The sequence below is a fragment of the Mugil cephalus genome, chromosome 6 (assembly GCF_022458985.1).
Source record: "Mugil cephalus isolate CIBA_MC_2020 chromosome 6, CIBA_Mcephalus_1.1, whole genome shotgun sequence".
Lineage (NCBI taxonomy): Eukaryota > Metazoa > Chordata > Actinopteri > Mugiliformes > Mugilidae > Mugil > Mugil cephalus.
Genome location: NC_061775.1, coordinates 22,870,806 through 22,887,101, shown reverse-complemented (window position 1 = coordinate 22,887,101; position 16,296 = coordinate 22,870,806). Strand labels below are relative to the sequence as shown.

Sequence of the window (16,296 nt, the reverse complement as noted above, 5' to 3'; positions counted from 1 at the left end):
TTTTATAGACCCTTCGTCCCTCACACTCAACCAGATCCAGCTGTGCACTATGTCTCCATTAGGGCCACGAGCTCCGCGGTGGTGAAGGTGGGAAAATTTAAGATGCAATAACTGAGAAACCTTGAGATCGTGGCTGAAGAGTTGTCACGGTGCTTTAACCGAGTGTCTCTTATATCAAAAATGACCTTTTGAGGGAAGTGCAGAGACAGAGAGAAAGACAAGGAGCAAATGTATCAACACAATTGACCTTTTCCACCGTCCTGCAGGATCACACACTATTTCACCCCCAGCACCTCTGTTTCGTTTCCTCGTTTGCTGATTTGTTGCTGCCGCGGTCCGAGGAGATGAGTAAATTTTCCCCCTGTGAGGAATGTGCAACGGACGCTGTGAGTCAACGTCAGGATTTTACATCTGTGAGCGTCGACTCGCGGCCGTGAGAGCACCGCAACTCCTGTGGGAAACCTCATTACTGCCCTCGGTGTATCGGATAATCACGAATTAGTACCACAGGGTATTTAATTTAACAAACCGTCCACTTAACAAGACACAGTTTAGCTCTGGAGCTGATCTCATCGATTACAGGACGGCGTCATGCTCGTCGAGTTTTCTGTTGTTGCACGACATGTTAGCATCTTATAACGGTAACAAAGATGAGCCAAAAACATATTACTGGGCTTTGAAACAATGCTTTTAAATAAACAGATTATTTCTAGTCGGACAATGTTGATTTCAATTATTAGGGCTGGGAACAAAATATCGATATATATCCAATACAATATCGATTTTGAAAGAAAAAGAAAAAGTTATGTTTTAGGCTGAATGTGAACAACTTCCTCCACCACCACATTTTCTCCACAAGTGCAACAAATTGGAAATTGATCATTTGGATTTTTAACTAAATTGTTTTTAACATCTGATGTACATATATACAATCTGTATTTTAAGTTGCATTTAAAATTTCTCAGTGAAGTACGTAGAATATCATAATATCAGAATAACGATCACATCGTGACTCAAGTATCGTGATATTTATTGTATTGCGAAGTCACCATCGCTATTAAATACTGAGACTGCAACAAGATATTTGATTAACTATTCATGAGATGGACATTAGTGATGTAACGATGAATCACGGGACGGTTAAAAATCGATACGAATGAATTCACCCTTTTTAAACAGGAGAGGGCGTAATCTAGTTTTGAGTTCACGTGATCGAAGTCGTACGTCACTTTGTGTTTAATGATGGGAAGAGAAATGCTGATCTTCCTTTAAAAACAAACAAACATGAAATCCTAAACTAGGAACACATCCAAACCTTGGTTTGTTCATTTTAAGATATTTTGTTTATTTGTATTATAAATACATTTTTTTTGTTGTTGAGATAAAATATAATTTCTGTTGCACTTTTAAAAAGAGGACATATGTGTTGTATTGCACAGTTTTTACGCTACTTCAGAGAAATAAAAGGACTTTCTTTAATTTGTTAAAGAGAAAATTAATGTGTAGTTTATATGTATATATCTAAATATTTTTAAATGTGCATTCATTGTAAAGTTTGTGTTTTCAGATTACATTCTACCTCAGAAATGTGTTTTTTGTCTGAGAAATAATTAAAGATATATAATATAAATTCTAAACATATAATAGTTGAATCTTTTCCAGTCATAATTCATGTGCAAGCTCATTCTATTAAATAAAAAAATTGGGAGAAAATCGTATCATTAATATCGCTGCATCTCTAATAGACATAGACAACCTTCCTACGACAGAATAGAGCTAAATATGTTAATTAGTCTTATGATGTGAAATCCCGTCTTTAAACTAATTTGTTGTTGGCGACGCACTAAACCTCGCAGTTTTTGAATTTTGAATTTGCGTCATCATCACCGTGACGCCAGTTTTCTCCACAGAAAGCACAACTTCCCAGTGTTCAGTGTCAGTGATTTACAGTAATTCAAATACAGCAAGTTTTTTGTTTTGTTTTTTTAATCTGTGGGCAGATGTTTAAGTTTTAAAGGGTTAAATTTGGTATGATAATTGCTCTCTTTATTTAGACTTTATTAATGCGATTTAATCTAGTACTTTTAATTTTGCATTTCATTTCTTTATAAGCAAACTGATATTAATTAATTTGCATCCTGCCTTCACACCAACAAGAGACAAAAGCTGCACTGTCACAGTGAGACGCTGTTGAAGAGCTTGTTGACTCGGTCCATTTGAAAGACAACTGGTGAAACAAATGCATCTGCATTATATTGGAAAAGTAGTAGCTTATTCTTACTCTGCTGCCACTAGTGAACATGCAGCTTTATCTTGTTTGGCTGATTCACATTTTCCAACCTCGTGTTTAATTTTTAATCAATGCACCGAAAAAAAAAAAGTTGGATGCAGTGAAAGTTTCTACTAATCTAAACGCAGGATGATCATCCTCATGCAGAAGTAGCTGCAGTGCACTCAATAAATAATATATAATAAAATGAACCTCGTAGCACTGAGGAGGTTTGTGTTAACATAACCTGCAACCCTACAATCTAATGTCACGTGTTAATTAATGACGTCCTCCTTGACTTGACAAATACCACTCAAGGCCACGTCTACTCTTCTCGTGCATTAATATTATATTACAGTTATATTACAGTCACAGCAGTCGCCTGCAGCTTCTCTGAATGATGAACACTGTGATGTTTGGAAAGTAGAAATCTCTTCTGTGCAGAATAAAACAAATACTCTTTTCACTGTACGTCCTGTGCAAGCAGACATCAGCTATACTCTCTGTTTGGATTATTCATCAGCCGTAACCTAAGAAACAGTAGAAATCTTTGTTCTCGTGCAGATGGTTAGAGGAGATTTTAAGGATTTTACAAGTGCAATACTAAAAGAACTTGGGTTTTTTTTTTAAATATGTCAGAGTATTTGCATTTCTGGCAAAATATTTGTTATTTGTGTATTAGAAGTGAGTCCACGGTGCATGTTTTATGCTTATATTAGTATTAGTTTGTTAGTGGAGAATCACAGTACTTTACGTCTTAAAATACAAACTCTAACAATGTCAAACTCTTCTCTTCTCCAACTCTTAGTGATGAAACAGACATTTGTCCACAGAAGGAGACATGTTTGTACTTGAAAAAAGTAGCACGGTGGTGAGGACAGGGACCAGAGGTCGGAGCTGGGACAGAGAGACACGAACACAAAGAGGGGCTTGTTCAAGACTTCTCTCCGCAATCGACTCCGAAACAGCCTGAAATCACCACCAACACCTCGGCAGATACAGCGGGAGATGAAAATCCTGAACGGTTCATTTATAATCTCTGAGCACAGTCACTCTCGACTTTCCCTCCGCACACCAGAGGCAGGAATGTGGAATCTCTCCCATGACTAGCGCCGCCTCCCACGCAGACATTCACGAACACATTCACGAAAACACACGGGACACCTTACCTCTCTCGGACGAAGTCGGCTAGCTCCTTGGTTGCCAGCTGGCCGTGCTTCATGTTGTGGTAGAGCACGTCAAAGCCGCCATTCTTCTCCCCCTGTCGAGGTACAGATAAAAAAAAAAACATGCGCCGTCTGTTAATCGAGAAACAGCAAAACAGCGTGTAAAAGAAAATGAGTGAGTGCGTGAGACACGTTATAAATACTCCTCTAATTTTAAAAGGTTCAACAAACAGAATAAAATTAAACCAGCTCTCAACTCAAACTGAGAAACTGATTATAAACTGAGCGGGACGCTACACGTGACGTCACGTCAGTTTCTCACTTGCATGGATGGAAATGAACCTTCAAAAAGCCCAAACGTTTGTCAAATTTTATGCAAATCAGTGCACGGACTAAGCCGATTTCTGAGTGGTTGAAAGTCACGACTCCAAGACGCTAGAACTCAGTGTTACGCCTTCTCGAGGTGTCGTGGGTCTAACTTAACTAAACACTGGTGAAGGGAGGTGCCCACTTTAAAACCTCAATGATGTACGGCATACTGCCTATTGCCGTTGGCTAGGCTAGGCTAGTTAGCTGGTGCTAGCCTGCTGGTCGGTTTTCACCTGGACTTGGCTTCTAAATGTGTTTTTCCTGGGATCCTGTGTAATAATGAACAAACTAATTTCCTTTAAGGGGTTGTGTGTGCAGATCTGTACACTTCATTTATCGTTCCGCTATAATCAATCAGTGTCAAACACGGTCACTGCACCAGCTTGGGTATCTGACATGCAGCTCTCTAAACGTCGAACTTCACTGTAAATATATAAGTAGATCCTTATTCCCCCCATCCCCACCTCCCACCCCCTACTCAAACTAGGGCCTGTATCCTTATGGACACCCAACCGACACAGTTTATTGGTAATCAGTAAAAAAGGGCTAAGCTAATTTTGTTGTGCGGTTGCGGCATGGAGGGAGGGGGGGTGACTCCCGGAGGCTGAAAGTTATTGTTAAGCCTTCTCTTGAGGTGTCGTGGGCCTAACTTAATGAAACACTTGAAAGCCCCAATGATGTGCAACATACTGCTGTCAGCTAAGCTAGTTAGCAGATGTCTCCTTCTCGGTTGCTACCTGGTGCTAATTTCCTTTTGTGTGCAGATCATTTATCATTACAACTATAATCGATCAGTGTCAGTATTGGTCCCTTCTCTTTTGGGTATTTGATGTTTTGTTGCGCTGGATTCCAACGTGATTTGTGATAACATTTAGACCGGGAGCATTTCAGACTCAATTACAAAAACGTCACAAGCTCTGAACTGCTGCTGCCCTCCACTAATACTTATCCTGCCACCATGACTCCTTAAAAATGTCAGAAAACCACAGAAGTGAGTTGTCGTCACGAGAAGAGTTGCCGAGTTTGCAGCAGAGCTGATTTAACAAGAGGCTACATCACCACCTCAAGCCTGTCATTTTGTAGCTACACAAACCTACACCTGTCTCAGCTTAAGTGCCTGACTAAAGCAGCAGTGTGGCATTACAAGCAGGCCCGTGTTGCGTCTTCAGCCTCGCCGCATTTTTTTTTTTTTTTTTTTTTTTTTTTTGCAGTCAACAGACTGGCTGGGTTGTGTGCACAGACCGAGACGCAGACAGCTGCTTCTCAGGATGCTAAAAATACCCCGGGTAGAGGAGAACAGACCAGCTCCCAGGTACCAGGGGAATGGCTGGAATGCCAAGAAAGGGTAACCAACAACCACACACACACACACACACACAGACACACACACTGCACAAAGAAGAGGTAGACACGCAGACTGAGTTCGAGTCCCAGTGGCCGAGAAGAGACGCAGTTGTTTTTTTTTGAGAAGCGTCTCTGAAAGACTGATGCCAGACATCTCACAGAAGAGTCTCTGAGGCATCACCGCTGAGACCTTTTATTTTTATAATTCCCCAAAAAGAGAGGAGGACAAAAAAAAAAAAAAAAGGACGCGTTTACAACGTGAACTAAATCTGCCAGGCTGTGATGGAAGGGAGCGCGCTGCATTATGACAATACACCTTATTCATTATAGCTGAGAGGATGTTTCTTTTCAGTCTTCAAATCCTTTTATTATTTGATCAAGTATCTCGTTCATCACATCATTAATAAACCCGACATTTTTAGATGAGCTATTTTCTTATGAACATCGTTGAGAACTGCACACTTAATTTATCCTTTTATCGTCTTCGTGGCCTAAATAAAGGACTTGTCTTTTCCCCTCTTCCATTATTAGCAACAAACATATAAAAAAAAAGTAATGTTCAGTGTGTCAGAGGAAAAATACAGAGTGAAACTAACAGAATTATACCATCACATCCACCTTTATTTAGGACGACCAGATTCGAGTTTGTGAAAACAGGCTCTAGTTTGAGTTTGACACATTTTTATGTCTCAAAAAAGGGACATGTCCAGGAAAAAGAGGACGTCTGGTCATCCGACCTTTATTTCCTTAAAATTCAACCTGAATAATTTGCTAAAGGGTTAATTGCAGGGATTTTAACTTATTTGGCCTCGGAAGGGGAAATATATCAGTAAAGGTTTGACCAGACCTGAAGCATTGATAAATAAATACTTAACCTTTACAGGCAGCTCATTGAAATACTTGTAAATTCAAAGTTTCCACCCCAGAGTGTTATTATGGGGCATAAAATGTTTAAAATCTTTCATTTTCATGTAGAAAACTAAGGTCAATGACGGTAACATGAATGGTTCCTTGCCCTTAAGTGGTAAACAAATGTAAACATGTATTTTAGACCATTAGAACAGAGGCACTTGTCAACATACACATTATTACAACATTATTACAACCTAGTAAAGTATTCATGCTCAGCCTTCATGAAGAGTTGGACCTTGAAGGCCACATTAGACCCTGATTTGAGAACCTGAGAATATTCCCTAGACCTTTGCTGACTGGATTGGGTGAAAACCACATGGTTCTCGATCTCACCGAGAGGCACAGGGACGCAATTTAAAATGTGTTGAAGTTACCATATATGTTTCCTCATTTCATAAAAGGTTGAGGCCAAGCCTAAAATAGAAATAGAATAGAAGAGAAAAATACTTTAATCATCCCCTGACAGGAAATGCGCAAGTAATAGCAGCAGCGAGAGCAATATATATATATATATCTATATATTTATATATATAAGGCTGTATTAACGTGCATGTCTGTGCAAAAAAAGCGACAACAGTGCAAAAGAATAAAAAGGTGTCTGAGTGTTGGTTCCAAACTATGTACAGTTAACCAGGCATTTTTAAAAGAGAACATTAAACTGTGCCATTGTACAGTTTCACAACTCTTACACTCTTCATCCAACACAAACTGATCCTAATCTCAACACTAAAACCAAGTCTTTCAGCCATAAAACAATCCTCTTTCTTTCACCTAAACGAAACCTCAGTTGCGTCCTGCAGTTCAAGACTAAAGTAGCTGTAAAGTTTAAGGTAAAATTGCTTCTAGTTCCGTCATCCACACATAAAACCATCACTTCTCTTAGATAAGACTATTTTAAATAAGAGGAAACACCCTACATCCAATATTCTCTCCTTCGTATTATCACAAAGCAGCTGAGAGCTTTGACATCAGCTGCTCATAAGCTCCAGATGAGGCCGTATTGTGTCGTTTTATTACTAGAGGTTCGCTCCATTCAGGAGGAAGGACCATTACTCTCTCTGGGTTTTGTCCCTTCCTTGCAGTTGTCAGGAAAAGCCTTTTGTTGAAACTCTAGCCTCGCCACAGAAAGGTGAGAAAGCTGTCGGTTCTCGGTGCCTTTAAATCTTACACATACACACACACACCTGCCTGCCGACACAAAGCACCTGTCCATGCCTGCCGCTGCTGCCAGGCCGGACTGTCGGCTGTATGCAAAGCAGAGCTCGTCCACAGACTAAACAGTTACATGTGCTCAAGAGGTTTTTGCACATATGGTTTGATAATGATAACAGTCGGTGGGAAGGGCTGTTAAATGTTTCAAAAAGCAAATGCGAGACCTTTGTGCTATGAGCGTTGCCGTTTCACTTTGCATTTTATACCTACTTTTGCAAATGTTCCAACATTTAGTTGCGACCTTTGTGAAGACTGCATCGTCACACACAGGCAGGTTTTCAAGCCACTGTACCTCATCGTCATCATGCTGGATGAAACACTTCTTTTCTCTAAACATCTGCATATTTTAAGAATCTGCTTCTTTTTTTTTTTTTGTTATTGTTGCAGAAATTGAAAAAGAAGAACGAATTTCCCACCTCCAGTCGTGTCCTAAACATTTTGACCGTAGCCTATTCACAGAATTCACTGCTTACTTAGAAAACCCATCCTGGGTTTTGGGGGCAAATACCGTCGATGCTGATAACCACAGTCACATGACTTGCATCATGTGATTCCTCATCTAAAACACAAGCGTCAAATTATAATATGAACTTTTTCAGGGCTGCGTGTTCTGCTTTGCAAAAACACACTCAGATGATCAGGTGGTGGAAAGAGTAGAGAGACAGAGCGGTCTGTGCATCCCTCACACAGCTACTTCTTCTCAGATAAAAGCGCAATTGTCCTCCCCAAACTATTAAAAACCCATCAGCGAGCCACGTGGTTGGATGACGTGTTTGTTCCCATTAAAACGTCGGTGAAGGAGTTTATTTTGAGAGAATCTCACATGAAACTTCCCTGCTGCTATGAATACTCCGACGAGCTTCAAACGTTGTTATTATTCGGGAGCTGAAATTAGTTTCCTTAACACCAAGCACACGTTGAGTGATTTTGTGTATTCATAAAACCTGTTGTATGTGTTTAGTCTGAATGGGTTTCAAGCTGACTTTTCTTCAGAATTCTGACTTTAGTTCTCAGAAGTCATATTTTTTCCCCCCCCCAAATTCTGACTTTTGTCAGACTTTGTTCTCACATAATTCTGAATTTGTCGGAACTTTGTCAGAATTCTGACTTTAGTGTCGAAAGTCAGACTTTGTTCTCGGACTTCTGACTTTTTTTCTCAGAATTCTGACTTTTTTTCTCGGAATTCTGACTTTTTTCAGAATTCTGACTTTGTTCTCACACAATTCGGAATTTGTCAGAACTTTGTCCGAATTCTGATTTTACTGTCGAAAGTCAGACTTTCTTCTCGGAATTCTGACTTTGTCCTTAGAATTCTGTCTTTTTTTATTGTTTCAGAATTCAGACGGAAATTCTTACTTTTTTTGTCAGAACTGTTAAGACTGGAATTGAGGAGGAATTCTGACTTAGTTCTTGGAATTCAGACTATTCACATTTTTTGTTATGTGTTTTTGTTATTTGTTCTCGGACTCCGACTTTGTTCTCTCAGAATTCAGACTTTGTTGGAATTCTGACTTTATTGTTGGAATGTGGAATCAGAATTCAGACTTTTTTCAGAATTCAGACCTAATTGTCAGAAATTTTTCACTAAGACTTAATCCTCTCTTTTTTTTTTTTTTTTACTGGTCTATACAGGTTCATATCTCCTTATGTAAATATTACCTTCCTCATTGGTTAATATTACTAACGAATATGGCATTCATAAAAAGTGCTGGGTATCGCTGCTGATTTCCTCTTAATCCTACATGTATTTGGCATCTTATGTGCTGTCTCACTTTTGAAATCCAATCCAATACCACCCGGCAGCCAGCTTTCAGACTCTCGGTTGTAACTTCATCTTTTAGATCTTCTGCACACATCACCTAATCTCATCTAGTCAGAAATCTCGTAAAACCAGTCTTACCAGAGGATGAGGAAATTAAATATATACTTATAACAGCTAAAAGTCTATCCGAGGGTTTTATGAATGCATATCAGTTCATTCAAATGAAAACCTTTTTTTTTTTTTGTTTTTTTTACTCCAGCCCGAATGATAAATCTATGCATCATTGTAGGGGAACACAGCCTCAAACTGGCGGCTGCAACACAAATTAAATTTGCAATATTAGTGTCTGAACACGAGTCTCTTTCTTCACGTGACTCATAGTGGACTAAACCTGTGATTGGGAGTCTGGGTTCTGGGACGGGGAAAACAGATGATAGCCGGCACTTGTAGATGTTGAATCATGCCAAGCATTGTGATGGCTCATTACTTGAGCCGTCCACAAACCAGCCGGCCTTCTTCAAGTGTCTTCGAGTGCCATAATGTATTCCCTAAGCCTTCAGTGAATGGAAAATCCTTCACGTCTGATATATTCAACTCCCCCACCACCACCTCCTCTTCCCTCCCCACTTGTGGATCTCTTTTTCATCAATTAAGTTGACCGTTTTGGTCTCATGCATGATGGAGCCCATTACCATGACAATGAGGAGACTGATGGGGGAGAAGAAGAAAGGGACCAAGGGGGAAGATTTATGGGGAGGGGAGGTGTAAAATCTGTACGTGGACAACTTTCTCAGACTTAGTGGACCTCTTAGTGCAGTGGGGGATCTGCTCAAATTTGTTAAAGAGGGGGGGATGGTGCTGCAGGGAAATGATGGTTTTATCTCAGCTGGTATCCTCAACTTTCTCCTAGACTAGTCTGGGCAATAGATGTTTATTGAGTCCGAGAACATGTGCATTGATTGTCAGCCTCAGGGCTCAACGCAACATAACAAGCGAAACTCGTTTTTCTTTTCATCCACCCAACCTCCCGAATACAAATTTAGTGCAAACACAAGGCCTGGAAGTTTTTTGAGGGTCAGCGTTTAGGTTCAGCTGAGGGTCAGATCTGCTAGCTATATTTTATTTGTTCCATAATAAAGACATTAGGACATATTTTCCCTCCATAAAATTATGAAACTATTGGTGTAACTTTAAGTCTTGTTATTATATTTCATGTTCCACTTGTAAAAAATGTAAAATGATGCTTGAAGAAGAAAAGTTGTAGAAGTAACTTGGGTAACTATTACCCAAACCAAATATACAGTATGTCACTGTACGTCATGTTGCCAGTAGCTCCATGATTTTTACCTTTTTAGGTTGTTATTATTGTGTTATTAGTTGTTTTTTTTGTCTGTCTTGTCCTTGTTTTTCTGTGCCGATTTCTGTACCATCAACATGGTTTTTGGTTGTTTTTTCTTATTTTTCTGGGGTTTTTGTGTTTGGCTGTGGTGTTGGCTGGGTAGTTTGTCGGACTGGAAACCTTTGGTGTATCCCCTGAGCTGCCTGGAGCGAGACCTGAGATTCCTGCTGAACTTTAGAAGAAGCGGTGGGGATGCCAGGCTGGAGTTGGAGGTGGAGCGCTTGATGGGAACCAGCAGGAGTGTGTTGTGAAAAGTGCTTTTGGGACCTGGGTTCATACGGACCACAGTACATCTGTGCCCGGCTTCAGGACTCTACAGGTGGATGGAGACACGCTCCTGGGTGTTGGGAGTTTACATTCCTCCCTAAGCGGACAAGGAAACACCATGTGACACCATCCATGCCACTGTTGCTACGAAACTGACTTATTTTACCAGATAATATTTACTTTTTATTTTATTTTATCTTTCCTTCTTACTTGCTGTGTTACTTTTATGTGAAACTAAGCCACTGTGAACAAGTAATTTCCCTTGTGGATCATTAGAGTCTATCTAAGTCTAAGGAACATAATAATCTATACTAATATTATAATATTATAATTTGTGTTTGAGACACAGTTCATTGGTGGAGAAATGCAGAGGAACAAAGCGATGAAGTAGGATTTATTCTTCATCTGTTTACAATCTGCTGTTTTCATTAGATCTGACTTTCAGCAGTGTCCATTTCATCACAAATTAAAAAAAGAAACTATCATAATAGTATAGGATTATGGAGACGTTTTCTCTACACATGGCTGTTGAATCTTTATGACATTTTCATTAGGATATAAATGGGATTTAAAGTGGATTTATACTGACGATTCCTGTTAAAGCTGTAGGTAAAAAAAAAGTTAACTATCAGGACAGTTCATTAAATATTAATTGAAGGTTTGTCTTCTATTTGTGGATCCCTGATACAATTTAAAAACTGCTGCTATAAGAAATACAGTATGTGTCTCATGTGATGTTGCAATTTTAGTATAAAAACCTGAAAACTTTTCAAACCTTGACTGTAACGCGAGGCCTTATTCATTGTGGTCTGAGAGGCAGAGGTAATAGCATTTCTCTACCTTAATAATAATTTAATTTATGTGAGTTTTTTTAACCGCTCTCACTTGATTCTAATTAGGACACATCTTCAGACTTCCCCTCAGGCTTGTATGAAGCTAATTACAGACAGCAAAGAAACCTGGGCTGAGCTAAACTCTGCGCTGCAGGGCCTTCTTCACTGCTGCTTCACTAGAACCAAAAGAACAACCTCAAACGCCTTTTAATTCCCTGAATTGTACTGTTGGTCATAAAAGGACTGAAGTGAAAAGGAAGGAAAATACCAAAATATTTAGATATTTCCTCACAGTGTTATAGTCAGACACAACGGCTTTCAAACTGGCTGAATAATAGATGATTGACAAGTGTCTCTTTATTTAACTCAACAGTCTGTTGAAGGGACGTCCCAGTTGGTAGCAGGCATTTTGAAAATGATCGGGTCAGGCCTCAGCCAAGCACAATTATTTTTTTCCTGCGATTCTGCCGTGAAACCAAACCCTGTAGCGTCAAAACTTCATTTTTAATGGTTGACGGCTGGCGTCAAAGCTGACAAAAATCCCAGAAGAAGAGGGAGCGGGAGAAGACGAAGAAGAAGAATTTCAAGGTGGTTCTGATGCGATTTTGAAGAAATGCACCCAATAATCAAATGTTTAGTCAATACTACGCATCAAATATTGAAGAGTCATACTCTGGAAGCGGTGGATGAGAGTATACACACTACTTTACTTGGTAGATTCTATGTTCAAACTCAGAAAACACACAAACACACACATAGAGAGGATGAGCTGGATACCAGGTTGAGACGAGCGCAAACAAACATCAAAAGCTCTTCTCCAGCATCGCCTGGGGAATAAGACGAATGTTCAAAAGTCTTAAAGGCAGCGTATTTGTCCATATTTGATAACAGCCTGGTAGCATAATGTAATTCAAGCATTAAGAGAGAAGAATTGATTTCTAAATGACCCCATGAGAGTATTTCTCCACCAATTACAGGCCATTTTAGTGTCACTGTTTAAGGCGTCCCTATTGGTTACGCTACATAAGTCGATGCACATTCATATGCATAACATAACATCCCTTAGTTATGCTGCTATAGGCCTAGGCTGCAGGGGGACAATGCACTGAGGACATGTCCTCTCCTCTTTCTTCTCTGGCTCCTGTCCTCAAATATCTTATCATTTTATTTTCTATCTCTTATAATTTACTAACCACTGTGTCTCACTCTCTCCCCTCCCCCTCCATCTTTTTGTGAGGGTCTCTGGTCTGGAGTGCTGAATATAAACTGTGGAGTTCAAAGCTACATCTGCTGTCGTGGCCTCATCAACCAGCCCAGTCTTCATGGTCTGGAGTGCTGTGTATCAGACCTGTGGAGCTCCATAAACTTCATCTGCCCCAATCATCATGGCCTCCTCCAGTTGTCCACTCCTACCAAGATGAACAATTCACCAACCTGCCAACCTCTCTATCTTCTCTGTTTCTACCTTCTGGCCTTCGGCAGATGGTTCCTCCATATGAGCTGGGTCCTGCTCAATGTTTCTTCCTGTTAAAAGGGAGTTTTTCCTTGCCACCGTCGCCCTCAGGTTTGCTCTGGAGGTTTCAGGCTGGTTTTTGTGAAGCGTCTTCAGACGATTTGTATTGTTATTGGCGCTTTATAAATAAAACTGAATTGAATTGAATTCACGTCCAATTGCTAAGGGAGGCCCAATGGTGGACTTCTCCATGAAGATGCATTTCATGCATGTTAAAGCAACTGCAGATGTATCGGTCTGATCAACAAATAAACGGCTTATTTGACCTGCACCTGCCTTTAAGATAACGGTTTAATTTTAAAGGGCAGAGCCGGGCGACACCTTTGAATTTAACTATTTGATTTTACATTCAAATCATCATCACGACAAGGTGGCGTCACTGAAGCGTACCAATGATGGACATCTTCACTGTGATCTCAGCTTATAAAAAGGTACTTTGTTTACAACGTTATTCCCACTGCAATACAATTAGACACGTCTTGTTTTTTTTTCTTCTTCCAACATACTGTAGTGAGATCGGGCAAAGGAAGTGTTGCTCGGCTTGGCTCAGGCTTTCTGATACAGTGCTTCATTTTCTGGCAACATCTACCGTAGAGCTGGTGCCTTTAGTTCTGGCTGCTGATCAAATCTGCCTTAACACTCGATCTGACAGGATCCGATGTCTGAGTACATTCCTGCTCTGGAACACGGCCCTTCGGTCGCATGAAGCAAAAGGTGCTGAGCAGAACTGACCGGATCGAATGAGAAAAGACAACACAGCGCTTCCTGTTGTCTCCACGCTGAGTAATATTAGGAAATGTGGCTATAAATAACTCAGAGTTTATTGGTGGTTTCAACCTGGCTGCCAGCTGCCTGTCGTGAGTTATGGCGGAAATTACTTTTTCAGAAATAGATTCTTCATGTTTTGGTGGATTATTAAGTTAATACGTCGATATTTAGTTGCGTGTAGTTGCCGTTGTGTTTGTGATTTTGTAAATGCCTGAAGACGTTTTTGTTAGACGACTACATTGTTAGTCTTTTAGGAGCCTACAGGTTCCTAGAAGCCATTTTTTTTCCTCATAATTTTCGCAATCATGCAACTTGAAAACCGTGCATTTTGTTTTATCACAAGCTGAAAAGATCAAAATGTCTACCTGGCCTTTTTTCTTTTGCTTACTTTGACTATAAAAGGTCAGAAAAAGTGCTCTAAGTATTTTTTTCAGGACACCAAGTTTCAGTCTACAATTTACTGCATGTTATAAGAGGGTAATAACCTTCCAGGAGATGCGCAAATGAAATTACCATGATGACACTATATTGACTGTAAAGTATAACGTCACACCTCTCAGAAAACCTAAAGTAATTACGCTCTCTTAGCGCAAACATGCTGCTGGCAACACATTTGGTTTTAAAAGGTTTAAAGGCAGCGGCACCACAAGCAAGAATTGGGCGTTTTCTTTATGGTTAGACCAACTAATCACTACGATTCAGGAGAAACCAGCTCTGCACGAAGCTTTCCTATCACCCAGGTGCAGAACTTTGGCTTTGACTTTGTGGCGCGTTGAAGCGCAAACTTTGGCCCAGACACAAGCGACCTGAGGCGACATCAGTCCCTGGTGTGTTAATGCCTTTAAAGGTGCAGCTTCTAGCTAGTATGAAGTGAGAAGGGCACGTTCGCATTGAATCCGACTCATATCTGTAGACTGGTCAAGTATTTGAAGTCGTGACAACATATTTTGGAGGGAATGTTTCATATTCAGCCTCATCTACAAGAATAAATAAATATATATAGATTTCATCCGGTCATCAGTTTTACTTCCTTTCAGGGCAGTCGTGACAATCTGCAACCGGATCACAATGTCCTGCATCAAACACTATACACCATGAAGCCATCTAGACAGATAACTGACCGGTCTCTCGGTGCTGCAGCTGAGTTTGGCTGACTCGCAGAAACTTTATTCTGCCGACTGTGCAGGTTGGTTGAGCAGAATGAACCGTCCCGCAGCAGACATGTCAATAACATCAGGAGCAGGTAGCAGCAGCTCATTATCGTCACCGACTACTGCAGACAAACCTGTTGTGTAATGTTTGAGAAAATCCACCTCTGCAATTTTAAGATGCTTTATTTTACCTTGCCTTTAGGAAGGAGATGTAACCCCAGTCAGGGTTTATGTATTTTAAAAAGTTATATTTATATTTGCCTATAATGTATTTATTCCCTCAAGATTTGATCTAATACACATTTACCAAAATCTAATGGATGAAAATGTTTTACCCAACGCAAACTCTAAACAATGACTTCATGCTAGAAGTATTTCCCTCGTTAAACTCCCCCTTTTATTTTTCACACATCGTAACACGAACAGAGATTTAGCAACCGTTATATTGATCTATGTTGGCTCTTTATCGGACTTGGCACAGAAATATTTTAAGGAGAACAACTGAGAAAGAGCAGAAGCAAAGGAAAGAAGGGAGGAGCAATAGAGTGGAGGAGGAGGAGATAAAAACCAGAAAAGAGACGGAGGCAAAAGAGGCAAACATGGAAAGCTTTCCAGCGTGTTTACAATTCTTCACCCCATGAGACAACCACATGACTCAAAGCGAAGGGAAAGGCAGCAACGCTGGCATCATTAAACCGAGAAGCGGGCAATAATAAAAACCCATCGGGAGTGGTTTGTGTGTGTTTTGGTGCACACACACACAGACACACACACACTTGTATCTGCAGGCGACGATGGAAACATTTTTTAGGAAGACGATATTGTGTTTTACACTGTAGAGCCCAAACTGAACGGTTAGCTGAGCGTTAAAGCCATTCTTTGAAGAAGTTAATTTGAATGATTTTCTATGGTCACTGCAGAGAGGGGGAAAAAAGCCTGATCTGTGAGAGGAGACGAAGTTTTATTAAAGCTTTTCCTACTGGCCACCTTAATAATAAATTCCATTTTCTTTTCCACCAACAAAAATCCGAACTAAACTGGACGACTGTCTCAGTTGAAAAGAAGCAATGAAAAACTGATCTTACTGTGTTTATGGAGAGAGATGTGAGTAGTAGGAAAAGTAGGATAACTGAAACATAACCACAGTACTAATCTAGTACTAATCTAGTATAATGACACATGCGTGGCATTTCTTAAAAACTCGAGCTGCAACACATCAAATGATCGTTTTAGCACAGAAAAAATTCATGCAATAGTTGACTTTATAATCTGTTTCTGGTTCCGTCTTCTTAAATGAGAAGATTGTTTGCTTTACTTTATCATATAGTGAA

At 40.0% G+C, this 16,296-nt stretch overlaps 1 protein-coding gene across 3 annotated transcripts in view; it reads right to left on the bottom strand.

The window, feature by feature from the left end:
- Nucleotides 1-16,296, bottom strand: part of fcho1 (FCH and mu domain containing endocytic adaptor 1) — a 65,566-nt gene that overhangs the window by 29,516 nt on the left and 19,754 nt on the right. For all 3 annotated transcript variants that reach the window (XM_047586497.1, XM_047586498.1, XM_047586499.1), the window contains exon 3: nt 3,439-3,530. In XM_047586497.1, the coding sequence (XP_047442453.1) occupies nt 3,439-3,530 (92 nt within the window). The remainder of the gene's footprint in view (nt 1-3,438; nt 3,531-16,296) is intronic.